At 47.4% G+C, this 26,876-nt stretch overlaps 1 protein-coding gene across 2 annotated transcripts in view; it reads left to right on the plus strand.

Annotated features, from left to right (window-relative positions):
* Positions 1 to 20,067: 20,067 nt before the first annotated feature.
* Positions 20,068 to 26,876, plus strand: part of DCAF8 (DDB1 and CUL4 associated factor 8) — a 31,928-nt gene continuing 25,119 nt past the window's right edge. For both annotated transcript variants that reach the window (XM_029912931.1, XM_029912930.1), the window contains exons 1-4: positions 20,068 to 20,129; positions 21,746 to 22,422; positions 23,427 to 23,567; positions 25,838 to 25,932. In XM_029912931.1, coding sequence (XP_029768791.1) covers positions 20,081 to 20,129; positions 21,746 to 22,422; positions 23,427 to 23,567; positions 25,838 to 25,932 — 962 coding nt within the window. In that variant the 5' untranslated portion in view covers positions 20,068 to 20,080. The remainder of the gene's footprint in view (positions 20,130 to 21,745; positions 22,423 to 23,426; positions 23,568 to 25,837; positions 25,933 to 26,876) is intronic.

Here is a 26,876-nt window from a genome sequence, read left to right on the forward strand (position 1 = left end):
AGCGTGAAGCAGGGGTGCTGAAGTCTCTGATGTTCAGTCCCAGGAAGCAGTGAAACCAAGGCTCTTACCCAGTGAGAGAGTGTGACCCTAAGGGGGCTGACACACTGAAGGGTTCTCCCAGGGACTGTTCCAGAGCCATATGAGAGCACTGGACCTGTGGATCCGTGACAGGCCCTCCCCTCTAGCTCACCAGCAAAGACCACCCCAGGCTCCTTCCAGATGGGGCTGTCATGCAGGGAAGTCCCACGCTGGAGGGCCAGGGATCCCATCCTGGGGAAAAGAAAGTAGAAAGGGAAAGGATCATCTGATCCTTCCCTTTTGGGATCCCGGTGCAGAGGGTGCAGCCCTATGGCTTGTGGAAGGCCTGGCCTGTGACTGACCCAATCAGCAGCTGTTTGGGGCCTAAGTGCGGGAGGTGGCAGGGAGGGCAGCCACCCTCCTGCTTACCGCATTGGCCATGCCACGGATGGAGGGATTCAGTGAAAACGCAGGCCCTGCTAGCTGCGCCAACATACAGAAATAAAAACTCTGGTGGCATGAGAAATTACTGCCCGATGAGAAAGCAGCGTGGGTAGCCCCAGAGCATCAGTCCAAGGCAAGGGAGAGGCGGCACCTGCTGCAGACCCGCCACAGCAGGGACTGCGGGGTGGCTGCTCACCCATGGGACGGATGATGACAGGGTGCTGGGTGGCTTGAGCTCCCCGGGGAGCACAGCTGAGGGAGTCTCCCAAGGCAAGTGCCGGAAGTCACTGGGAGGAGCAATCCCAGGGGGAAGCGGGGGGGCTGTTATATCCCTGATTGCGGTGACCCGACAATAACAGAGCAGGGCTCCCAGAGGCAGGCGGCACTGGCTGAGTGGGGGGCGGGGGAGGGGCCTTACAGTGACACACCAGCTGATGTGATGAGACGGTGCAGCTAACGGGGGAGGGGGGTTCAAGGGACCCTACACTAGCACAGGGGTCTAATGGGGGAGGGGACTCTACAATACCAGTGGATCTGGCGCGGGCAGACCCTTCCCTAACACGGGGGCCTGGGCCCCACCCCCTGGCCGCGACCCTACAATAACAATCCCCAGGCACGGAGGGAAGCGGGTGTCGCGAAGCCACCGCTGCCGTAAAGCGTGGGCGGAGCCGCAAAGCGTCCCCGGCGGAGGGAGGCGGCGCAGTAAGATGGCGGCTGGGCAGCAGCCCGGGGAAGGAGGATCTCGGCCTGAGCGGGCCCGGGGCCGCTGGGAGTAGGGTCCGTCCGTGTACCTCGGAGCCGCGGCCTGAGCGGGCTCCGCTCCTGGGCCCCCGGGACAGGCCCCGGCCCCGCTCCCCTCCCCCCTCCCGGGACAGGCCCCGCTCCCCTCCCCCAACCCTCAGCCAGGCCCTGGCCCCGCTCCCCTCCCCCTTCCGGGATAGATCCTGGCCCGGCCCCCTCCCGGGACAGGCCCCGCTCCTCCCCCAGCCCGGCCTTGGCCCCGCTCCCCTCTTCCCCCGCTCTCGTACAGGCCCCGGCCCCGCTGGGACGGTCTCAGGGTTCCCGGCCATCAGAACCAAGGCCTCCCTTACCCCCTGTTCGGGCCCCTCCTCTGTGGTTAGGGGGTTGCTCCTGGACCCTCCATCCTCTGGCTCAGGTGCCTCCTGACCCAGCTCGCCTTTCCTGGCCAGGCTCCTGCTCCCTCCCCGCTACCTGATTATTCAGCCCTGCAGAGAAAGGCTGTTCCTCCAGCTATAGCTTTAACGGTGTTGGGTGGGCGTGTGTGGGAAACTCGTGAGCTGTATTTGGGGGGCAGGGAGTAGGTGTCTTTTCTGGGGTTCACCCAGAGTGTCCATCTCGGGCCCTTTGTGTGGGCCCTTGATGACACACACTAGGCTGGCATGAAATACTTTTGCTGCCTTTAATCTCTAATTAAAACAAAAACATACATGTACTTGAGGGGGAATGGGGTGGTTGAAGTCTGGTCTGAGCCATCTGTAGTTCAGAGTAATACGGTGCAAGAGGGTGAGATCAGTTATAAATGGCACCTCTTGAATTTAAACTGTATTTTTTCTCAGTCTCTCAGCAAATCTACAGAGCCAGTTTCCCAGGTGCTGCTGGGTCTGTGTGGTGGATAGAAGTAGGAAAGGTGAGTGCCTCTAAAACTGTCTTGTGTTCAGTCTGATGTATCCCAGCCTGGGGCCAGCAACTTTTCTTTTCCTCTGTTTTTTTTTTTGGGGGGGGGGGGGTTAAATATTAGGAGTTTGTTTTTTCTAAGGTGAGTGACTAGATATGCCTGGGTTAGTGAGCTGCTTCTCATTTGCTTGAGACCATGTGCTGTAGTAGTTAAAGCAGCAGATTGGGAATCAGGACTCCTGGGTTTCGTTTCCTTTTCTGCCACTGACTTTGTAAGAACACAGGAATTGCCATACAGGCTTATGCCAATGGGCAGGTTAGTTCAGTATCCTGTTTCCAGCATCACCTGTAATAGATGCTTTAGAGAGAGGTGCAAGAAACCCTTTAAAGGACAACCTGGAAGAAACCTCCAATGAACAGGTTATACCATAACCCCAGTAATTTGGCTTATGCTCTGCGCATATATATACATATATATATATATATATATATATACATATATATATATACACACACACACACACACACACACACACACACACACACTCACTCACTCCTTTTCTTATCCTGTGTAATGTAACTGGATGTTCTTATTATCCATGTAAGTGTTTAATCCTATTAATAATCTTACTAAACTTTGTCCTCAGTGATTTCTTGTGGCAATGAGTTCCACATGTTAATTATGCTGTTTGTTTTTTGGTTTTAAACATGTTGCCTTTTATCCGAACTGGATATCCCTTTCTTGTAATGACTCTAGAAATGGGAAATAGGATTACCTGATTTCCTTCTGTACTATTTCTTAGTTTGTGCTTCTGTCGTGTCTCTTCTTCTTTATCTTCCCTAAACTAAGGGGTTGTCAACATTAGAAAGTTGTATTGCTATAACCATACTAATATAGTTAAATCGGTACAACCTCCCTCCCACTCCAAATGAGCACAGTTATAGCAATAAAGGTACTCATACCAGTATAACTATTCTTGTATGAGAGAGGAGTGGCGTATACCAGTACCGTATAACTGCATTTATGCTAGGTCTTTTACCTGAATAACTAGCTAATAAAAAATCACATCCCTGAGTGACATAGTTATACCAGTAAAGCTTACAAGTATAGCTAGACTAGGCTTATGAGTCCCAATCTTTTCATATGGAAACCTTTCCATGCCTCTGATCACTCTCATCGCCTATCTTTGAACTTCCTGAGATAAGGTGGTCAGAAATGAGCACAGTGACCCAGGTGAAGGGGCCCTATTGACTTCTGAATAGCTTTATAATATTTGCTTTCCTGTTGTCTGTACGTCAGAACACTCTAGGGTGGTGGTTTTTTGACAGTATTGCACATTGAAGTGTCCAAAAATGATGCCCAAGTCTCTTTCCTGAGTGGCTAATTTAATTAAGGCCTGGTCTGCACTTGATAGTTTGACCACTCTTTATTTTGGTTAGTGAGGTGAATTTTTTTACTGAAATAACTGTCCACCTGAGCTCTTTTGCAGGTATGAAAGCAATGTATACAGGTATATTTGTACCTGTATGAGAAGGAGAATAGCCATACTGAGGCTATAGCTACTTAGCCCCCTAGTGTAGATGCAGTAAACAGTGAGGGAAGGAGACGTTCTGTAGGAACACCACCTCCCATTGGCTGGGCTGACAGGAGCACTCTGTGTTGGCATAGCTTTCCCTACACTGGGGGTTTTGTCAGCATTGCTCTGTCGCTATGGTGTGTTCTGTGGTGTGTGTGGTCCCTCCCACCCCCCGACCCCGCTGCCTGACCTAGCTATGCTGGCATAAGTTTTAAATATAGACCAGGTGTGGGATAAAGCACCTTTATATTGTGATAACTGTGCCCTCACTAGGGGGTTGAACTGCTTTGACTATACTGGTACAGCTAAAGGGGTACAGGTCTTGTGTGTAGACAACCCATAATGTGTGTGAGTAACTCAAGGATTGTTCTTTCCAGTGTACGCTACCTTGTGTATGACATTGAATTTCATTGGCCATTGTGCTGCCCGGTTGTGTGATGTCAGGTAAATCACATCTTCTCTTCTCTTGCCAAATGGAGTCAATGATCTCTCCAAACAGGGTGGGGGTGAATGTGAAGGGTTCTGAGTGTCTCTGACAAATGGCGGAGGGGGATCTCTCTCTTACAGTTTGGCAACATTTGTGAAGCTGGTTGTGTCAAAGCCTCATTGAGTTGAATTGAGTGCCTTGAATATGGCATGTAAAGTAGTAGTATTCATTGACAAGGCTGTTCCATTGTGCTTCAGAACTAGCCTATTGTGCAGTAATTAAAAGGTGTCCGGTTTGTGATGGCTTTGAGGTGCTTTATCTCTAAAAGGAAACCCTTCATTTAATGGTTTATCTTCCTCCCCTCCGCACCTTATGATTTTTAAGGAAAAGAGTAGCCAAGAGCTGATTTGTGTGCCCCCAAGAGAGGGTGAATCTGGAAATTAAAGTGTGTGTGTGTGTGTGTGTGATATATATATTACATTACTCAGGACACTGCCAGATTTAAAAAAAATACAGTTTTCTCCATTAATTGGGAAGCACTTAATTGGGAAATCTGCATATTTGGTGTGATATTCAGGACCTGTGTTAGCCTCATAGCTTCCCTAGTATAGAGGGCCTTTCTAAAAACATGCCCACTGTTGATACCACTGGTTCTGCTCTCTTGATATTAACTGCATTCGGGGCCCTAAGAGAGGCAGACTGCTGGTGTTTCTAACACCATCTTGATTAGATCTGCTCGTAGGATGCTTGTATGATACGCTGTTAAAAATGCTGGCAGTCTGTCGACAGGAGAACCTGGTCCTGCACAGAGCACCATGCAAGAGGACATCTGGGCTCATGCAGTTCTCTCTGTAGGATCGTGTTTTAAGGCTTCCAGTGTTGCTAACAATTGGAGAGCTTTAGAAAATGTTCCTATTTATAATAGGATATTATAGTGAATGGCAAAGACTGATGACTAATCAGTACAGGATTGGCATAACCTTTGCTTACCAGTGAGCTCATTTAGCTAGTGCCACTAGGGTAAGTGGTCTTTACCCAGGTTTTCCATGGGTATGACTTTCTATTGAACCTCTGGTTAGTTAATATAGACTATGCCAAATAAAGATGTGTGTGTTTGGGAGGGGTCGGGGAAAGGAGGAGATTTGCAGAGTGGTAGCACGTAGGGTCCCCAGTCGTAGATCAGGGTCCCATTGTGCTAGGTGCTGGACAAACACATCCTGGCTTGAAGCACTCACAAGCTTAAGTAATGTGTATTACTGACGTGTATCAGCACAATAACTGATCTTCAGGCTTTTGAGAAAGTCTTGTCACTTAACGAGATCAGACTCTACTGGGAAGGCTCCATTAAGAGAAGTCTTCTGTAGTTGAGAAACAAAGTCCCCTTGAGTTTATTGAATTGCTGCTTTTTGTGTGTCAGAGGCGGCATTTGTCCAGTGGAAGAGGTCCCAAACTGGTAGTTAGAGGACTTTGTTTCTGCTCCCAGTTCTGCCACTGACTTGCTCTAACATTGGGCAAGTCACTTCCCCTCTCTGCGTCTCTGGTTCCCCGTCTTACAGATGGGCGTAATGATACTCACCTGTCTCTGCAACACACTGACATCTGTGGCTGGAAGGTGCCATGGAAGTGCTCTGTTTTTAAAACTAAAAGGATTTCCTAAGCATCTAATGTGCTGTCTCCTCTGGGTAGGCAGTGAAACTAAAGTAAACAGCATCCATGGAAGTATTAAGTCTGGTCAATTTCACTGTCAGGTTCTCATGCACTAGGACTGTGTAAATCCCCATCACTCTAAGGCAAGGCTTAAGAGCAATCAACATATTTTTAATTGAAATTAAAATAAAATCATGTAAATATCAGTTATTCCTGAGTTATTTTTGTAATACTGAGGGGTGGTGGTGGTGTATGAGTTGTAGCTGGGAGGACTTGGGAAAGAGAATGAACAGTAGCTGTCTGCCTGGAATGCCATTAGCTGCTGTGCTAGCTGGCCTAAGAGCTATACCCTAGAAAGGAGTGATGGTGGAGGGGGCAGCTATGGCAGAAAAGCAGAGAGCTGGCCAGGGGTAGGGGTTCCAGCCCTGTGGTTTTCATACTATGTAATTGGGCTTCACATATTGCACACATCTGAAATGTGAGTGCTCAACAGTAGAACGTGTCCTTTGGAAGGTGGGGGGCCTGGGGATAGCTGCAGCTATCTACTGAGAGTCAAGAGTACTGCCTTTTTTTGCTGTACTCCTAGAGTGGCATGCTGGGATGAATGGGTTATTCGGCAGTGTAAGAGCTTCATCAAGTTACATTTGGGGCCTAAATCACCTGACAGCCTCCCTGGTTCTTAAAGGAGCACTGTCTTAGTCAGGTTGCCATACTCCAGCATTTAGGAGGAAATCCTGCTTAAATATAGGCGCCTCAAGTGAACAAATACAAGGCGGTGAGAGTGTACAAGAGATCCAGTGTATGCAGATACACAGGGTTGTGTTCACAGCAGGGATCTGTCTGCAAAGACCCATGGGGTTTTTGCTGTCTGGTAAAGCAGACTGAAATCAGGATGACCCTGAGGGTAGGGAGTCTTTAGTAGACCAGAGAAATGCCTGACATTTTTCATACTGCTGCCCTATCTCCACAGCCATTGTGCCTGTGCTGCTTAGACCAGATGTGGCTGCGATACTGTATGTTCTGGCAAAGCTAGTCCATTAGTGTGTTTATAGCTACATATCCATTATAATAATGGATTGTTCAGTAACTAAGGAGCTATAAATATCAATTCAACACTCTTAATTTGGGCTGGTGTGCAGTATTTTAATCATGTTATTGGACTTTGTATTGAGTACCACTGAAGTGTAATTGAGTGTTTGACAATCAATTGTCATTTGCAAGGTGGGGGCAGGGACTAACTGGCTTTCTACTGATGGACACTACTAGATTGTAGACTTCAGAAGAGTGCAAGTATGTCTGATATAAAACAGAACACACACGAACTTGCACACAATGTTGTTTGGAGCTAGGAATCTGTCTTCTGGAAAGAGCTTGCAAAGTGCCTTGCATTCTGTTGGCTTCTCAATTTTTAAAAATATCTGGTAGATGTTATTCATAGCGGTACTGGGGCCCTGGCCCCACAAATTCCATTCTAGTTAATGGCGCTTGTGGCTAATGCCCCTGCACTACTTCAAAAATCTCAGCTATCACCTTTCAATGAGGTGATCTCAAGGTGCTTAAGCTCAACTCGTCTCGGTGAACAAGGCATCATCCCTGTTGGACACCTGGGGCGCTCAAGGCACAGGGCCGGGAGGTGACTGCAGCAGAGCTGGGAATAGAATGCGGTTCTCAACTCCCATTCTTGTCTTAACCACAAGACTAACTTTCCTCTCCACTAGCCATTTATTAGCATTGGGTAACATGGAAACCCCTCTTTTGGTGGGCACAGCAGTATTCCATCTGCATGGTGTAAGTGCGGGATGTGGGGAATCCTCAAGTGTTGTACGTTTAGGGTGAATCCATTAAACACTCGACATGGGTCTCCTAGAAGCTGTCCAATGGTAATGGCTCACTCGCTGGGAGCTGGGCTGGAATTGAGGGCATTCCAGGAGTGAGAGACTCCTGCCCATCTTTAACAAGCAGTAGGTTAAGGGAGGAAGGATGATCTCTTGGTTAAAGCACAAGCGCTAGATGTTCCATGCTCTGGGTCTGTTACTGACTTTGGGCCATGTCCCTTCAGCTCTTTGCCTCTTTCTCCACCTGCGTACAATGGGGCTAATACGTGCCGCACAGGGCAATTGGGAGGCTAAATTCAGTGACCCTTGGAGAGTGCGTACACATCCTTGGATGGCAGGTATTGGAGGATGAATGTTCTTTCACTGAGGGGCTGGTGTGGGAGGGATGTCTAAAAGTTTCCCATGTGTTGCAGCATCATGTGCATTGTTACCTGCTTCTGTAATTACTGTTTCTTCAGCATCAGAGATCTGCATGGGGCTCAGCCGGCCGCTGGTGGTGGTTCGGGGAACAAGGTGTGGTACAGTAACGTCTTCCTGCACATTGGCCTCCTTGCTTTGGGAGGCTTGCTGGCTTTGAATATAGTGATCTAGGTATTGTGCTGGGCAGTGCCCTGGCATTGCTGCCTGGTAGTGGAATCTAGTGTGTGGCAATATATGGGGTATTGGAGCCTGTTGGGGAGACAGCATCTCTTCAGCTTAACATGAAGAGGATCTTGTCTGTAATTAAAATATAGGTGGTTCAGGTTTAATTGAGGATCCTGGTGTCTGTACACGGGGGCCCAGAGTGTAAGCTCGTTCGGGCAGGAGTTGCATCTTTCTATGTGTTTGTAGGACACCAACTCTGATTTAATGCTCTGGGCACTACTGGAATGCAAATAATATGTAGCAGAGCTACAGAGACAGCGTGCTTAGCCCCTGGTAGGTCAGGGAGCAAGTGAGTGCTTTGCCTTAATGACAATTCCCCCACTTAATTTCTGGTCTAGCCACGTAATCTGCTGGATCCCAAGCTGTTAGAAGTGTGGGAGTGGGAGCAGACCAGGAGTTGCTTTCCCTTCTGGTTCCACGAATAGAGAACGAGACTTGTTCAGGATGCTGGGCCCCAAGTGCCTGCTTGCTCTGCTTGTGCTCCTTCCTGTCAAGCCAATTTTAGAGCGTTGCATTGGTGGGTTTCCCAGTGTCTAGCCGGTACTCAGCTGGAAGGATCATGCTATGTTGTAGAGATCTAGAAGGCTTTGCATGCTGTTGTGGAGGGATATCTTCAAGTCTCTGACAAGGGCACTGCGGACGCCAGCCTTTGGGCATTTGAAAGCTAGTGTAATTATCACCTCCAGATGTTTAGAACACACAGTTTTGAGTAGCCTAACATTTCGGTTCCCCCCACTCTTTAAAGACTGAAAACTAAAGAGTTTCTTATACCTATACTTTACTCCTGGCTTTTGCCATTGGCCGAGTGAGGACTCTGAGTGTAAGGAGCTGTTGCCATCATTCCAGTGAGACCTGAGTTGGTGGATAACAAAGATCCCATGATGCTTTTGTCCACAGTCAGGATATTATACCAGACTCATGGCCAGTTTCATCACTTAAATCTTTCTTATCCCAATGTGGCATTTAAACACCAGCACCACTAATTGTATTCTCCCTGCAGTTTCAAGTGAATATGGCTGCCTCCTTCCCTCAAGCTGTTATGCCAGTGGTCCCCAACCTTTTTCGTCTGGCGAGTGCCAGACGACGAGCCACGGAGGACCTTGGCGGCGGACGAGCATCTGCCGAAATGCCGCCGACAAGCGGCAATGTCAATAAGCGTCGCCGCCGACAAGCAGCGTCATCCAGAGGCGTCGCCGCCGAAATGCCGCTGAAAATTGGCCGCGACGCCTCTGGATGACGCTGCTTGTCAGTGGCATTTCGGCGGATGCTCGTCCGCCAGCTAGTACGCGGGCGCACTTAGATGCACCGGCGGGCGCCATGGCACCCTTGGACACCGGGTTGGGAACCCCATGTTATGCAGTGTTGCTGTAGATTGGTAAACAGCTGCCATGTTTTACCCTGGAAGTGGTTGCATTCTATTAGGTAGGGAAGTGATGCCTCTGTAATTTCTTTCTACGCTGGAGGCTTGTTTTCTCTGGATGCCAATTAACTCAGGGAGTTAACACCTTTGTAAAGGCTAGTCTGGACACTCCCAAACATTTGTTCCAGAATACATGGTTGTCTACCCTAAGCCAGTAGTTCTCAACCTGTGGTCCACAGATTCTTTGGGGGTCTACAGACTCTGTCTGAGGGATCTGCAAAAGCTTGTCGTTACCACAGAACAGTGGTTTTCAACCTGTGGTCTGCGGACTGATATTTCCAATGGGGTCTGCACCTCCATTGGAAAATTTTTAGGGGTCTGCAGATGAAAAAAGTTTGAGAACACTGTCCTAAGCTGATCCCTGTGGGAAAACTCCAAACACTGATAGCTGGGGAATGTCCAGGCTAGCCTTTACAAATGTTAGCTACCCTGTGTTAGTAATCAGTCTCATGTAGATACAATCTGGATGAAAGAGGCTATTAAATAGGACGAATGGGGAAAACTGGGTTAAAATACCCACCTCCCTCCCAGCTTGTTTTGACTCTGTGCTGCTCCTCTTTTGTTTATGGAGAGTTTACTTCTTCTTGCCCCCTTCAGGAGAACCCCATGAGGATTAGGGCAGGTCAACACTTAAAATGCAGCTGTAGCACTTAAGTGAAGATGCTCCTATGCTGGCAGGAGAGCGTCTCCCGTCGGCGTAGTGAATCCACCTCCTCGAAAGCCAGTAGCTATGTTGATGGGAGAAGTTCTCCTGTCGACACAGCGCTGTCTACATGGGGGGTTAGGTCAGTATAACTAGATCGCTCAGGGGTGTGAAAAATCCACACCTGTGAGCGATCTAGTTATACCGATATAGGTCTGTAGTGTAGACCTGGCCTTAGTCCTTGGCTGTCTGCTCCCTGGGCCATCTCATTGTATTTATCCCAACTCTCTTCCCCCCTGCTGGCTTCTGCTCATCTATGCCCTCCTGAACCCCTGAGAGGCTACAGCTGTCCTTTGGTTCCTATCTCTGACTCCACCAGTGCTCTCCCTAACTCTGGCTCTAACTGCTTTGTTAGGCCAGGGATCCTGGTAGTCACCTTTGATCTGAGCAGCTTTCCTCCTCTATCACCCTTCTCTCCATATGGTCACTAGAGCAGGGCCAGGACTTGTCGTTGCCTTGGCTGTGTGTCTGCAGAGCTACACTGCTGAGCAATCTGACTGTTTCCCTTTCCTGGGAAAAGGAGCTAGAATGCTGCACCTTCCCACTGCTCCGTGGGACTCGTTTGAGGGCGGATTGGCTAGAACAGTGGGAGCGTGTAGCATTGGGGCCTTTGGGAACCAGATGGAGTGTCAGTGAAAAGGTTCTGCTGTGGTTGGAATAAATAGGATATCTCCATTAATTTATATTTATATCTCCTAGAACTGGAAGGGACCTTGAAAGGTCATCGAGTCCAGCCCCCTGCCTTCACTAGCAGGACCAAGTACTGATTTTGCCCCAGATCCCTAAGTGGCCCCCTCAAGGATTGAACTCACAACCCTGGGTTTAGCAGGCCAGTGCTCAAACCACTGAGCTATCCCTCCCCCCTGTTGATAGTTGATCGGAGTAGGTAGGGGTAACAGCTCTGTAGGGTAATAAAGAGGGGATTGTGCCTCGAGCCAGGGGCAGCTGAGGTAGGAGACCCCAGGAGAAACCATGAGTCCTGTGAACTGAGGAAGAGCAGGGTTGAGGAGTGCAGGCCGGGCTAGTGCTGTGAGCTTGCAGCTCTAATGGCCTACTTTAAGAAGTATGGTTCCAAAAAGGGGTCTTACGTCAGCCCCGTGCCCCGCATGAAACTAGGGAGAGGCAGCCCCATGACAGATCCCCTGCCCATTGTCTCAGCACAGATTTGTCTGAGCCACCAGCTTGTATATGTGAGGGGAGGGATTGTTCTCTAGTAGTTGGAACATACAGTCAGGCATCAGGAGGGGACTCTTGGGTTTTATTCTCAGCTCTGCTATCTGGGCGTTGTGGCCTTGAGAGTGATGCCCTTTCTTTATGGATGGGCATGCGGGAGCTCGGGTGCGAGTGACTGCTTTTTGTAAATCACTTTGAGGGCCTTGAGTGGAAGGGGCTATACATGGCCCAGGTGTAACTAACAGAGCTGTGAGTAAAACTTGATTGATCATCACCTGGAAGTGACAGCGATCATACCAGGTATTGGGGCTTAAAAGCGCTGATGCCACATGTGGTGGCAAGAACCATGTGGTAAACTGTATTGACCATGCACCTTCAACCATTTCACCTGCCTGTTTGCCCATCCCCACTGACCCAAGCCACTGATGGGCAGCGTTCAGTCCTAAACCTTGAATCTGTCTCTGATCCTGTATTTCATGAACAGTTATGTCTACGAATGGCCACTTCCCCTTCCTTCCAATGGTGTAAGGCATTGGTTTTCAGGCTGGACTGAACATCGTTACACTGCATACTAAGAAGCTCTTCTAGAGACTATTAAAACCAGAGTGGCTCTCTTCTCCCACTAATGCCTCTGGAGCTGGACTTGTGGTCCAAAGGAATCTCTCTGGCTTTACAGAGGGATGTGAAAATGAGCGCTAGTAAAAACTTCCTATGGAATGTGTGGCTTAAATAGAATACATGATGGCATGGGTCTAAAGGTCTGACTCGTTTGGGGTGACCTATGTAACTCCATTGTGTCCATCTCAATGTCTGTAGAGCAAACCTTTATTCCACACAATTGTGTACTACACAGAAGCAAGTAAAGTAGCTGCCATCACTAAATCTTTCCAATGTGATGGCTACCTGCCCATAACAGACAAGAGCCAGCATGTTAAATGAAGAGTAGCTGACAGATGATGTCTTTAGGCATCCCTTAAAGCCATCCCTTTCTGCAGGCTCCACCAGAAGTGTGTCCCTGCTAATGAGCTACTTTCTGGAATAACTTGGAGTAAAGTTCCTTGTAGACCTGAGAAGACTTTAATCGGTACTCTGTTTATAAGATGTGCTTACTATGTAGATGTGAACAAGATGTCCGTCCTTCCCAACATGGGAGGAAAAATCACAGCCCAAATCTACCTTCACCCCATAAGCAAAAGACCCCTCCTCACCCTTTTGCCATGCCAAAAGATGCAGCAAGCCCTGGCTTTGTCAGACCTGTGGGGAAGGTAGACTGACATTGAGTGCCCTCCACTGGCACTGCCCTGCCACAAGCCGCCAGAGAGTGCCCCATGCTTTAAGCAGCTCACATCTAGTAGGGCAGCACAGAGAAGGAGACGCATAACTTGGGCAGCCAGGTGCCCAGGGGTCAGTTGGCCCAGAAGAGGATCGGGATTGCTTCCAAGGAGGACAGCCAAGGAATACCCTAGTGAAGGGATTTGGTAGAACTGGCAAAAGATCTTTAGTTGCCCCTCTCGAGGATTGCAGACTAGGCCCTCTTCTGCAAAAGTCCTAGTTTGCTTTCCTACTTGATCTTTGTTGAGTGCTACTCTTTAATCTCCATTATTATTATTGAGTGGCGTATTCAGCCCTGTACACCCAGACCCTGCTCCAAGGAGTTCCTAGTCTAAGTACATTGTAATCTCATTGTCAAGTTAAACTGTGTTTAACTGTGTATGAATCAGATAGCTAATAGCCCATTTTAGACAGGCTGACACAAAGTCTCTGTAGCTGGAGAGAATCCAGCCTGCCTTAAATACAAATCAGTTTATAGAGCCCTCGCTTTCAACTACCTAAAGGTAGAAGTGGTGGCTAATGGATACAATCTGTTTTCATCTTCACAGCAGCTGAGTTAATACTGCCAGAGGAAGAGGGAGATGGAGAGGCAAGAGGGAGCAATCTTTCCTCATCAGAAGTTCCTTGCTAGGCAGCTGAGTGTTTTCAGTTTGCTTCCTTATTTCTTAGCTAAGTTTATAATTAGAGCAAATACGAAAAACAAAGTATAAAGTACCCTGCTGCGGCAGCTCCTGTGGCTCTTGTCCCGTGGGACTAGGCCTGCTTCACCACAGTGGGTGTTGTGACCTGGTGCACTGGGTCACAGCACTGTCCAAATTTGGCCCAGCTGCCCCTCCATTGTCTTGCCAAAATTGAGCTGTGATATGGCCAGTGTGCCAGGTTGCAATGACTGAAGTGGGGAGCTGGGCTTAGCCCCGCAGAACAGGAGCTGTCACTACAGGATGAATGCAGGATGGGCTTGTTCCCCCCCAGGTCTGTCCCCTTCCCAGTGTGGCTAAAACAAAATAACATGAAATTCCTGAAAAATAACATGAAAATTATTTAAAAAAAATTAGAATTTCACAGAACTTTGATTATAATTCTCCGGAGTGAGTAGGTGAGAGGGAGTCAGATTAATTACCCAATAATGACCGCCTTTCCTCTTGAAGTGGGTTTCTTGTTATATGCCTTGATCAAAGGGTTACCATTTCAGTAGGTAGTTTGGGGATGGGGGCAGAACCTCTTGAAAGCTAGTTCTGTAGCAGTAGAACCATACCTACATATTTCAGTGTTCTGTGTCAAATCCTCCAGATTAATACATCCACTGAATGTGAAGTAACTTTAACTGCCAGGTTCCATAGCAGCGTTCACCAAGTGGAATTGAAGATAAGCTATTAAATGGCTTTCCAATCTGCTCATTGCTTGAGAAATATAATTAACGGTATCAATGTATAGTCCAACTCCAAAAAAACCTTCCAGCTAAGGTTGTTCCGGTGGTTTAATGTAATCCTTGTACATATCATATATCCAGAACGTTACAATAAAAGCGACAACAGCAACTTGAAATCTGGTCAGATTAAAAGTAGTTGTCATACACCTGCCCTGCCAGTTGCTGTCCTCGTTTTTTTTAAAGTATGCTTTTATCCTGCATGTCTTGTGTGGAACTGCCCCATGCAAACAAGGAAAATGGACTAGAAAGAACAGTCAACACTTTTTTAAAGTGACTAATGTTTTTGCATGCCCAAGTTGAGACTTTTAAAAGGGCCCAATTTTCAGAAAGTGCTGAGCACCCACTTCTGAAAATCTGGAGTCTCAAGTTGAACTACCCAAAATCGAAAATCACCATTCAGAGTTTATGCCAAAGTGATGGCAAATGCATAGACAGAAGTGATTTCTAAATTGACTACTCTTTAAAGAGCGCATGGATGAGAAGCAGAGCATTGTCTCTATTTATTTAAAATGACCACAATCTGTTTGTTTCGTTGACAGCATTTTGAAATATTGCCCTTGTGATTCAATCTCACTGAGAGTAATCTGAGTAATACTTCACTCTGCTGTAAAAATCCACTGAGCCAAATGCTGTCCCTTCCTGGCACTCTCTGAAATCTCATTGTGCTGCAGGGGTATAAATCGGGGCAGAATTTACCGTGGTATAAGAGAGGCCATACTGGGTCAGACCAAAGGTCCATCTAGCCCAGTATCCTGTCTTCCAACAGTGGCCAATGCCAGGTGCCTCAGAGGGAATGGACAGAACAGGGAATTCTCAAGTCGCCCATTCCAAGCTTCTGGCAAACAGAGGCTAGGGACACCATCCCTGCCCATCCTGGCTAATAGCTTTGATGGACCTATCCTCCATGAATTTATCTAGTTCTTGTTTGAACCCTGTTATAGTCTTGAACTTCACAACATCCTCTGGCAAGGAGTTCCACAGGTTGACTGCGTTGTGTGAAGAAATACTTCCTTTTGTTTGTTTTAAACCTGCTGCCTATTAATTTCATTTGGTGACCCCTAGTTCTTGTGTTATGATAAGGAGTAAATAACACTCACTCACTTTCTCCACACCAGTCATGATTTATAGACCTCTATCATATCCCCCCTTATTTGTCTCTTTTCCAAGTTGAAAAGTCAGTTTCATTTATCTCTTCTCATAGGGAAGCTGTTCCATACCCCTAATCATTTTTGTTGCCCTTTTCTGAACCTTTTCCAATTCCAATATATTTTTTGAGATGGGGCACCCACATGCAGTATTCAAGATGTGGGCGTACCATGAATTTATATAGAGGCAATATGATATTTTCTGTCTTATCTATCCCCTTCTTAATGATTCCAACATTCTGTTTGCTTTTGGACTGCTGCTGCACATTGAGTGGATGTTTTCAGAGAACTATCCACAGTGACTCCAAGATTTCTCTTTTGAATGGTAACAGCTAATTTAGACCCCATCATTTTATATGTATAGTTGGGATTATGTTTCCCAATGCATTACTTTGCATTTATCAACATTGAATTTCATTTGCCATTTTGTTGCCCAGTCACCCAGTAATTTAGTGAGATCCCTTTGTAGCTCTTCGCAGTCTGCCTGGGACTTAACTATCTTGAGTAGTTTTGTATCATCTGCAAATTTTGCCACCTCACTATTTACCTCCTTTTCCAGATCATTTATGAATATGTTGAATAGTACTGGTTCCAGTACAGACCCCTGGGGGACACCACTGTTTACCTCTCTCCATTCTGAAAGCTGACCATTTATATGTGTATTGATGACATCTAGTAGATGCTTTCACATAGATTAGTCCCAGAATTTGGTACAATGTGTGTTGCACTGGTATAAGAAATAGTCTGAAGGCCCTAGGGGTGTCTAGTGAAATTCATGCTGGTGAAAGATAATTTATGGAAACTGCTGTTCTATGTTTGTTCCAGTGTAGGCTGCCCTGACCCTACCCTATCAGTGTGTCTAAGCACTGACCTAGAAGTCTGACCTCCTGGATGTAGGCTGGATGGGGTGGGAGTTTGTTCTCTCTAATCCATCTAATCTTTGCCTTTTCTGCTGAGACTACAAATCAGGCCAACTGAAAACTGATAGTGTGCAAAGATCCATTTGTGTCCCCAAGATCTGGATTGAGATCCACTAACTTTATGTGGGCCACAGAGCCGCCAGCAGGTGGCAATAACCAGGGTGGAGCAATTGAAATCAATGATTTACATCATGGTTTGTTTGTTTTTAAGTCTCATGGGTTTTAAATCAGGTTGAGATTTTGTAATGTGTGCTATTGCAACTTTAGATTAAAACTTATAATGAACCAAGTTGCAAATTCTTTAAAAGATGCCATTCCTGTTAGGGTATATTACAGAAATTTGTAAAATTCAAATAGGCAAAAAACCATCCTGAAAACTAAGGCCCTGATCCTGCAGTCGCTTGAATAGCTGCTAAACTTGTTTTCATGAATAATTCCACTGACTTTAATCCATGTGCTGGAAATTAAGTATACGTATAAGTGTTTGCCGCATTGGGGCTAAAACTGTATTTTTATTAATCTTCTCTTACGTGGCAGATCTGCTGGTTCAAACCAAAATTGCCTCACTGTTAATGAAAAATCTATTCAGACTTCAACAAAATGATTGTAGAAAAAATTCACCCAGGTCAGAATTTTCAAAAATAGGAGCATTCGTCCTGTAAGGATGGAATTTTCCTAATCACCTAAGTGACTCAGGAGCATAAGTCTGATTGATTTCAAACTTTAAGCCCTGATGGAGGAACGTAGCCTGGCCAAAACATTTCAGCTTTCTTGACATGTGGATGTTCAGTGTATCAGAAGATGGTGGTAGCTATAAATAGAACATTGGTTAATTTTGTGTTTTGAATTTGTCTTGCTCTCACAGTAAGGATGTTGAGGCCCTGGGCTTGTATCTTTTTCCCCTTCATATAAGCATTTTAAGTGTAAAACTTCATGGTTGAATCTACGTAAACCCTGACATTATTCTAAGAATAAGAAACTAAAGAAAAAAGTATAAAACATCCACACTCCCCGTTTATAAAATGGGAAGGAAGTAAAGGACTAGCAACATGAAAAATATCCTGATTTTGATCCACCTTGGCAATTTCATTTGCCACTTCTGACTTTGACTGGAATTGTGACCTAGATATTTTTTTTTGTTGGTGGTTGTGGGGGAGCTTATAAACTGAGCAAATAGTGCCACTGTTTTTGCGGGGTGTCCCATTGAACTATATCTGAGCTGCTGCTGCAGAGGAAGCAGATATTCCCACGGCATTGTGAAACCATTGCCGAAGTGGGAAATGTGCCATATTTTTTGTGGTGCCATATTCAGGCATCATTGATGCTGATGGACAAAGTAGAGAAGTGCCCAGAGCTGCGTTAATTACAGGCGCCATTAACTGCACTGGAAATGGCCGATAGCAAAGAGAATATTGCCTTTTCTAAATACTACAGCAAGTAAGAGAGTCCATGCTATTTTAAAAAAAAAAAGTCACTAAAATCCAGTATGGGGGGGGGGATATCCCTGTGGCATAGACCAATATGATACAGTCAGCTTTGAAGTGAATGCCTAAAAGCAGCTTTTACTAATTGCCGCTCGATGGAAAGCTCAATATTGAATAGCTGCTCTGCCTCTAGCAGTCTGCAAACTGAAATTTCTCTGCCATGGGAAGAGCTCTGGGTGCTAGACTACGTTTTATTAACGAATGATTAAAAATCATTTTCCCCTCAGGGAATTAACACGAAAACATTTGGCTGGGGCCGGGGGCCTGGAATATTTAATTCAGGAATGGCGGGAAGAACTCTGTAGAGTACCTGACAGGATAGTATAGTCACTACCCTGGTAACTTTCCTGTTGGGTTTTTGAAGGGATTCTGGAGATGCCCAGGTGAGTGGGCTTAAGACTTGCATTAAGGAGACTAAAAGTAGACGTTGCTAGCATGAGATCCCACGTGATGTCACTGTGGGGTAATTAACGATCTATTCCACAATGCCCTTGGAATGGAGGGAGCTGGAAACGCTGGAGCACTATTTTTCTTTTATTTTGGATTTATCATGTGCGCATGTAAAATTAAAATATTGCTCAACTAATTGAGCAACGGCAGCGAGTGTGAGGGAGCTTCCAACCTCACCGCTAAGTTCCCCTGTGCTCTGGGAAAAGCATGGGAGGATAAATGAGCCCTGAGGGTCAAGACTTGGACTCCAGACTAGTGAGGGGGGGTAAATTCCAGAGCAGTGGGGCTTCCTCCCACTACATTACTGCACACTTAACAGAGAGCGTTTGAGGTTTGGAAGGACCTTGTGCGTAGGAATGTGTTTAGAAATCTGTGATTTGGGGTAAAAAAGCTTCTCAAATATATTTTGACCCTACAGTCTGTGGCTGCCAAGAAGTTTTGTTGTTCGCACTTGCTGCACCTCAAAGCTACCCTTCCTCAGCTGTATTTCAGATCTAACATGCTTCATTTTGTGGTATGGGCATGTGAAACCGGTCTCTTCAGTTATGGTTGGATTTTGTGCAGCAGTTATCGCAGAGCTAACATCAATAACTCATCATTCCTTTGAGTGTAGCTGGGGATCAGGAGTTGGATGGAAAGAGCTTGCCTTGTGGCAGGATATAAATGAAAGGGGAGTCCGAGGACCAAAGTGGAGAGACTGGGGAAGATTCACATAGTGAAATATGGTGGAAAGCTTTAAGAAATTAAGCAGATACATTAAGTCATGGGACCTTTGCTTCCCTGTTGGGTCAAGGCAGTCTTCATGGAAGAATGCAGCTGGAGAACTATACAGATGTGGAAATGGTTGGACGGGGGCAGAGGGGAAGAATTATCCCCTGAGAACCAGAGCCTTGCGGAAGTTATGCTTAGATTAGTTTTGGACTGCAATGGTGGTAGCCGTAACTGTACTATGATGTATTTTCCACTGATCTTGTGCACTAAACAGGGTCAGTATTTGGGTGGGAGACATCCAAGGAATATTTAGGTCGTCTAGTAACAAGTGTTGGTGTTCCGAACCCATACCCCAGCATGGTGTAAAGGGGGCACTGTGATGCTCCAGTTATCACGTATCAGAGGAGAGAAAAAGCTGAGCTCCTGACCACCTGTGGATATTAACAGTTTGTGGTAGGACTACCAGAGAGTTTTATGATGGCCCCGGTGTCCTGGCCAAATGCCACCTTGAGTGATAGCATTACGTTTCTGAAGTGTCCTTTGTAGACAGTAAACTGCTATCCAATGTCGCAGTTTTTAATAATGCACAGCCACTTTCCATCCCAGAAGTGGCCAGCAAAGTAGTCCCCTTGTAGACCTTGGAGATGAGTTTGGGATCCTTTGAGGTAAAAGGAGCTATGGAATTTGGAGGCATTTACTGGGGAAATGTGGCTATCTACCTCACTCACTCACTCTATTTGAAACTAACACATCGGGTATCTTGATCTCTGCTAATCTAATAACAGCCTTCCAGAAAATGTTAGGCTTTTAGCATTTTTATATTGCATTTCATAGTACATGTCCTGTGGTAAACGGTCCAGTTTCATTTAAGTAGTTCTTCCCTGTTTGAGAAGTGGGTACTTTTTCTCAGTAGACTGGGTCAAGCCATTGTAGTTTGCTGCGAAGGAGTGCACTCTTAGTAGACCAAGTCTGTATTAGAAAGCCATGGCCTTTATGAAATGGTCTCGGAGGGGATCTCTCATCTTGCTGTTCACCAATTCTCATTTTTTTTAATCTCTCAATTGCAGGTTCACTCTGAAAACAAGATGTCGGATAAGGGGAGTAGCACTGATGGAAAAACAGATATAGCCAATGGTAAGGGTAGGGGTGAAGGCCCGTTTGAGTCGTCTGCGCTTAAGACTAGCGCTCAGTGAACAACAAGAAATTCGGGATCATTTAGTGATTTCTCTGAGTATGTTCAGCCTCTAAATTTGCCGGTTGTGAACGCTTATTCAAATGAAGAGCTTTTAGCGTCAATTCTTGTACAGAGCAAATACATTTTAGTAAATGAAATGAACACGGTGACCAAACAAATTCCTCACTGAAGTGTTCCATAATGTGATGCAAGTGCTCACCAGCCCTCCATCGGCAGGGGTTTGTTTGCACAGAATATTTATTGAATAGCTTTGGTTAGTGAACACCCACAAAAATGGTAGGCTGCTTATGAGCAGCAAAAGAGGCTACATTTGCCAAACAAATCACTTACCCTGTGAATTGTTCACTTAGCTCTATATAAGCCATTTAAAGTGATATGGGGGAATCAAATGTCCTATCTAAGCATCCTGCAACATGGGGAAATCCTCATTCTGTCCCTAGATCAGTGTTTTCTCTCCCATCACTTCACTAACAAAGTTGCATTAGAATAGGATCTCTGGACCAATTCCAGGTTCCACTGAAGTCAGTGACACAACTTCCATTGACTTCTGGAGACCCAGCATTAGGCCCTCTGTTCCTAATATCTGCTCCACTGTTGTCTCCTTCAAAATCCCTTGAATCGGATCATGGCTGGATCATCTTCTGGTGGAGGAGAATCGGCAGAGAAACCCTTAAAAAGCAGAACTGGCCTTCAGATAGCCTTTGTCATGAAGAAGAGGAGTATGTCTGTGTAAGCAGGATTGTGGCCTAATACTGTAGAGAACTCCCCGAAGCATGGCAAAGCTAGCTGTTGATTCAAATGCCAGGTAACGTCCTACATCTGCTTAGACCCTGCTCCTCTGTACGTGGGAGTAGAGATTAGTTAAAGCTCTTGTGCAAGGTATTGCAACGTGGGGCAGATTTTGTTTGTTGCTAAATGAGTGGAGGTTACAGAATCCTGAGCTTATTTATAGCAGTCTGTGATCCTGTTAATAAATGCGAGAGGAAGGGGAAGGAAGGGGGTTAATTGTATGCTCCAGGGGGAGATGGGAAGAGAGAAAGGAAGGGGGGGGGGGGGGGGGGAATACAAGACTTGGTTGGGAAAGGAAAGAAAATAATGGGAGGCACATTGTGATCCCTGAATGAAGCTGCGATTAAAAATGTAACACATGGGAGTGAAACAATTGGCCAGAGGGTTGTTCCTGAGCTAGTGTTGCCCAGAGAGGATGTCCCAACATCAGGTGTGAAATACAGAGATTTCCTAGACTAGAACCATAGCTTGGAAAGTTCCATCTTTCAGGGAGCTAGCTGGAGTTCCATGCAGCGTAAATGGTTCTGGGACTGTGGACCAGACCATAACCCCACGTCTTGGTCACTCTGTGTATGCGCTGGCGATCCCATGGCCCTTTGTAAGAGTAGGGATTTGGCTGGAATTTTCTCCCCCTTCTGTTGTGCTGGGCTCCACCCTGGAAGTGGCTGCATTTCAATGGTGCTTTTGGGTACATGAGAATCCTTTGGTGCTATAGAGATGTGAAGTTATTTACCCTAGAATCAATCCCATGGTCTGTCCCGTGCAGGGAGCTTATCCAGCAGCCCTGAAGAAATGTCTGGAGCAGAGGAGGGGCGAGAGACCTCCTCAGGCATCGAAGTAGAGGCCTCGGACCTCAGCCTGAGCCTCACTGGGGACGACGTAGGGCCCAACCGCACCAGCACAGAGAGCCGGGACACGGACACGGAGAGCTCGGGAGAGGAAAAGGACTCGGACAGCATGGATGACACGGGCCACTACTCGATCAACGAGGAGAACCGGGCCCACGACCGGTCCCACTCAGACGAGGAGGAGGAAGAAGAGGAGGAGGAGGAGCAGCGGTCCCGGCGACGCGCCCAGCGCAAGCGTGCCAACCATGATCAAGACTCCTCAGATGACGAGCGGGCGCTGGAGGACTGGGTGTCCTCAGAGACGACTGCTCTTCCTCGGCCCCGCTGGCAGGCTGTGCGTGCCCTCCGGGAGAGGGAGCTGGGCTCCAGCTCACGCTTTGTCTACGAGGCCTGCGGGGCCAGGGTCTTTGTGCAACGTTTCCACCTCCAGCACGGCCTCGAGGGGCACGGTGGCTGTGTCAATACCTTGCACTTTAACCAGCGTGGCACATGGCTGGCCAGCGGCAGCGACGACCTTAAGGTGGTGGTTTGGGACTGGGTCAGGAGGCAGCCGGTGCTGGAGTTTGAGAGCGGCCACAAGAGCAACGTCTTCCAGGTGAGGGGGGGTGGGGCTGAGTGTGTCTGGAGAAGGGGGTGGCTGAAGGGGCTGGTAGGGGCATCTCCCACTCAGCTCAGAAAGATGCCAAGAGCTGAGTTATTCTGCTACGTTTGTAAAGGGGTGAAAGTAACTGAACATGTGTGTGCTGGGAGAGCAGGTGTCTTGGTGCCAGGACTCCAGGGTCCTATTGAACCTCGCTTTCCCTGGCGAGTGGGAGAGCCGGTGCTAGCCCAACTGAGCTTCCATAGCGTCTCCAATCGGCACGGCTGTGAAGAGCCTCCCAAAGGCAAACCAAGTCTGCCAATAGCACCTTGATGGGGTCTGCTCCGAGTTGCTGCCCAGGGGGTTCTGAGCAGCAGCAGATACTCTAGCAGTCAGGTCTGCTGCTCCTTAGGGGAAGCTGGGAGCAGCAACGGAGGCAGGAGCTGTACGTGGAGAAGGGCCTTAGGGGAGCAGCCACCATGCTCGCAGGAGGCTCTGGAGTGGCAGGGAGAGCAGAGAACTCTGGCTTTCTAGCAGCCAGAGGTTGCTGTGGGGAACGGACTTCGTTTTATCTCACCTGCTCACCAGAGGCTAATAGGAAAGACCAAGTCCAGGGGCAAATCTGTGGGCATCCCAGCATCTCCACCTCTCCGTACCTGCTTGAGATGGAGGTAATGCTGGGCTTCTGAGCCAGGGCATTGCCCTGCACAGTGCAGGGCATCTCTCTGGCTAGGGTAGAATTGTTCAAACCCTGTTCGAAGTACTGTATAGACTCCAAGCCAGCCTCTTCAGTCCCCCATCTTACACATGGAGAAACTGAGGCATAGAGCACTAGTGACCTGCTATTGGAGGTGGCACTACAGCTTGGGACTCGCTTTTTTTTGCCTGTATGCTCAGTCCACAGATCCTGCTGCTGTGTTTGGGGTGGAGGGTGGGCGGGATTCCAGCCCCAAGGACTGTGGGAGGGCAGCTGTTCCCAGCCCCAGTGGAACGCAGCATCTCCTTTTGCTCTCCTCCAGGCTAAGTTCCTCCCCAACAGCGGCGACTCGACTCTAGCCATGTGCGCTCGGGATGGCCAAGTCCGGGTAGCCGAACTCTCCGCCACCCAGTGCTGCAGAAACACCAAGCGCGTGGCACAGCACAAGGGCGCCTCACATAAGGTGAGCAAACTGGCTGCTGTTTCTGTCTGGTGCCAGGGTGTAGGGACGGATAGGGCCCATAGCAGCCAAGCTTCCCGTACATTAGATGTCAAAAGGAATCGCTTATTCCTGTGTCACTATGGAACCGGCCAGTACCTTCCGCCATCCCTTATTTTCAGTGTATATAAACCTCCGTCTAACTGAAAGCATGATTTGAAAGGCCTGTGCCTTCTCCTCCCTCGGTATGTAGGTTTCCTCTGAAGCTGATGTGTTCCTTTAACTCAGTTGCATGTCTCTGAAAAAACTGGCCTGTCCCATCTCCAGTCACTGCTAAGGGAACGCCTGCCCAAGGAGATGGGTCTCACGTTGCACTTCGAAGGTGGTAAGATTTGGACTACCTCATTGTCCAGGGCTTTCCTCTGAAAACGCCTGGCGCTGAGGATTTCCTCCTGGGCTCTCTGTGGAGCATACTATGGCAGAGGGTCACAGTTTGTCCCTTTTCACCTACTCTGGCCCCTCCTCAATGCAACTCTAGTATCTTTCTCTCTTGATGGCTCCTGCGTGCGAAGCAGATGAGTCCTTGGCGCTGGCTAGGACTCCTAGCTTTATGAGGTCAGAACAAATGCAGGAAGTACAGGTTGTCCTGGAGCCTTTCAGTTTACGTTGCCATGCGTTTACCTACATTGAATTTAATCTGTGATTGCACTGCCGAGCATCCAATCCCCTGTGGAGTCCTTCTGAAGTACTTTGCAATCCTAATTAAAGAATTGTGCCTTTTCATTGGTCTCCTCCCCTGCCAGATGCTTCCCAGTAACAATTCTCTCCTGGATTTCATGAGGCTTGTTGCTACACCACTTGTTTTTATGGTCACTGTAGCAGGAGTGTGTTTATCCGGGGGTGGGGGACTGTCAAAGTGCAGGCCGAAGGCAGCATTTGGAGCTCTGCGGCCCATGAAAACTGCATATCCCAGCATGTTCTGTCTCAATCCAAGTTGGGGCGGCTCAGTCACATGCAGGATGTTGACTAATGGGCCGTGTCATCTGCACTGAAGGCAGGATGGGCTGCAATCTGCTTGGTCTATAGCACAGCCACCAGTCACCTGTAGATTTACCACTGGGTCCTTCCATTGGGAAGGTGTGGAAATGTTAGAATCATAGAATATGAGGGTTGGAAGGGACTTCAGGAGGTCATCTAGTCCAACCCCCTGCTCAAAGCAGGACTAATCCCCAACTAAATCATCCCAGCCAGGGCTTTGTCAAGCCTGACCTTAAACTCTAAGGAAGGAGATTCCACCACCTCCCTAGGTAACCCATTCCAGTGCTTCACCCCCCTCCTAGTGAAAAAGTTTTTCCTAATATCCAACCTAAACCTCCCCCTCTGCAATTTGAGACCATTGCTTCTTGTTTTCTCATCTGGTACCACTGAGAACAGCCGAGCTCCATGCTCTCTGGAACCCTCTTTCAGGTAGTTGAAAGCAGCTATCAAATCCCCCCTCATTCTTCTCTTCTGCAGACTAAACAATCCCAGTTCCCTCAGCCTCTCCTCATAAGTCATGTGCTCCAGCCTCCCGTTGACATAGGACAGACCTCAGTGGCTCTTTAAGAAGCATTTTCATCAGATGTAAAGTGCTGATTACATTTGCACAACTGGTCACAGAGGAGCAAGCGAGTGACTGAGACCTAATCTCGGGTTGTGAACTGCTGTGGACAGCGACCGTGTCTCTGTCTGTGCAGCTCCAAGCACAACAGCGATCTGGGTACTACTGAAATAGATAAATAACCCCTGGCCTCATCTTAATACAGGAGGGGCCGGCAGTGAAGGGTTTGCATTGTCTGATCACAGTCACATCGAAGTGATGTGCTAAGAATAAACCTACCCGGCATGTCTAACTGCGGCAGGAAATGCAAACTGACCTCCTTCCGCCTGTCTTTCCTTACAGATATAAAAAAATGTGATTTAACTGCCCTAACAACCTGACCGAATCCCCCCCATAGCCGGCTCTGTCCCAGAACACACTGCAAAGTGGGTCCAAGTGGCTAATTCTGCTTTCCTTGAAGCAGGGGAAGCAGCCTCAGAGCCCATTTTCCCTCCTCAGTCTCAAGGCAGATGCACCTGTCCCAGTCCCACTGACCGATTAAAAATCATACATCAGCCTGTCCCAGGTTTTGTGAGGCTTAGTCATTGACGTGCTTTCCGATCTCAAGTGGGAGGGAGAGTGGTATACAGGGGAAGGAGTCTTGTCCCACTTGTTGGTTAAAAAGGGAGCCAATCCCAAAGCATTTATCTTCCAGCTGGCCCTAGAGCCGGATTCTCCATGCACTTTCTTATCAGCTGGCGAAGATGCTGTGGTCTTCACCATTGACCTGAGACAAGACCGCCCTGCTTCGTAAGTATCTTTCCTTTACGCTTGCTGTTGATTGCTATGAGATCCTGGTGAATCAATGAGGTTTCGAAGCTCCTAATGGTTCCCGAGGCCTCAGATGTTCTGCTGTATGCCAGAACGTTGTCTCGGTGAAATGTGTAGTTGATCGTTTTAAATTGGCCTATGTGTTTTGCTAGCTGTCTGCCGTGCAAAGGTTTTATCAGTGTGACCTAGAGACGGGCTTACTTGACAGCAATAAAGTTGGCTAAACAAACTGTTTACTCTGCTGTAGAGAATCTTTCAATGACTAAATCAGTGTGCACCCTTTGGACTGGATGGCTCAAGGTGTTTGTTGATGGCTGGGATAGACAGCTTTTACATGACTGGTCTGAGTCCTCCCTGTTGCTTTCTGATCCATCTGGCAGATGTTTGGTGGCCCACACGACCTGAATTTGGCACTCTGTCTGCATTTGTCAGCCTCATGAATTAGGCCACTGGGACTGACCTCCCTTCCCCCCTCAACGGGATCCCTCACTCTATCATGATAGCTGCAGAAGCTCATGCTCACATTGCAGAGTCTTTACACCTGTACTGTGGCTGCTGTCAAGGCTCAGTCCAGGGCTGAATTGCATGTGCATGCAAACAAGTGGATGTTTGTTTTCCTCAAGACATACCAATGTGATTGAGTGTGAAAGAGAGAGGCTTCTACAAGTGCGAGATACTGTTATCTAGTCTGTTTTAGTGAAGGGTCTGAAGTGCAGTAATTAATCAGTGTTGCACTTGAAGCATTTATCATGAGCCTCTTGCTACACTCTGTTGTAGTTAATTGAAAAATCATAATTGAACTAGCAGGTTGTTTAAGGTTTTTAACCTCGTATCACATGTTGAACTGTCAATTTTGACGAATTTCCAAAGTACGCAGGTTGCTTTTAAAGCAGGCTTCTAGTTTAGTAACATAGTCCTTTTCT

This window comes from Terrapene carolina, unplaced genomic scaffold (genome assembly GCF_002925995.2).
Source record: "Terrapene carolina triunguis isolate 2854851 unplaced genomic scaffold, T_m_triunguis-2.0 Scaffold378, whole genome shotgun sequence".
In the NCBI taxonomy this organism is placed as follows: Eukaryota; Metazoa; Chordata; order Testudines; family Emydidae; genus Terrapene; species Terrapene triunguis.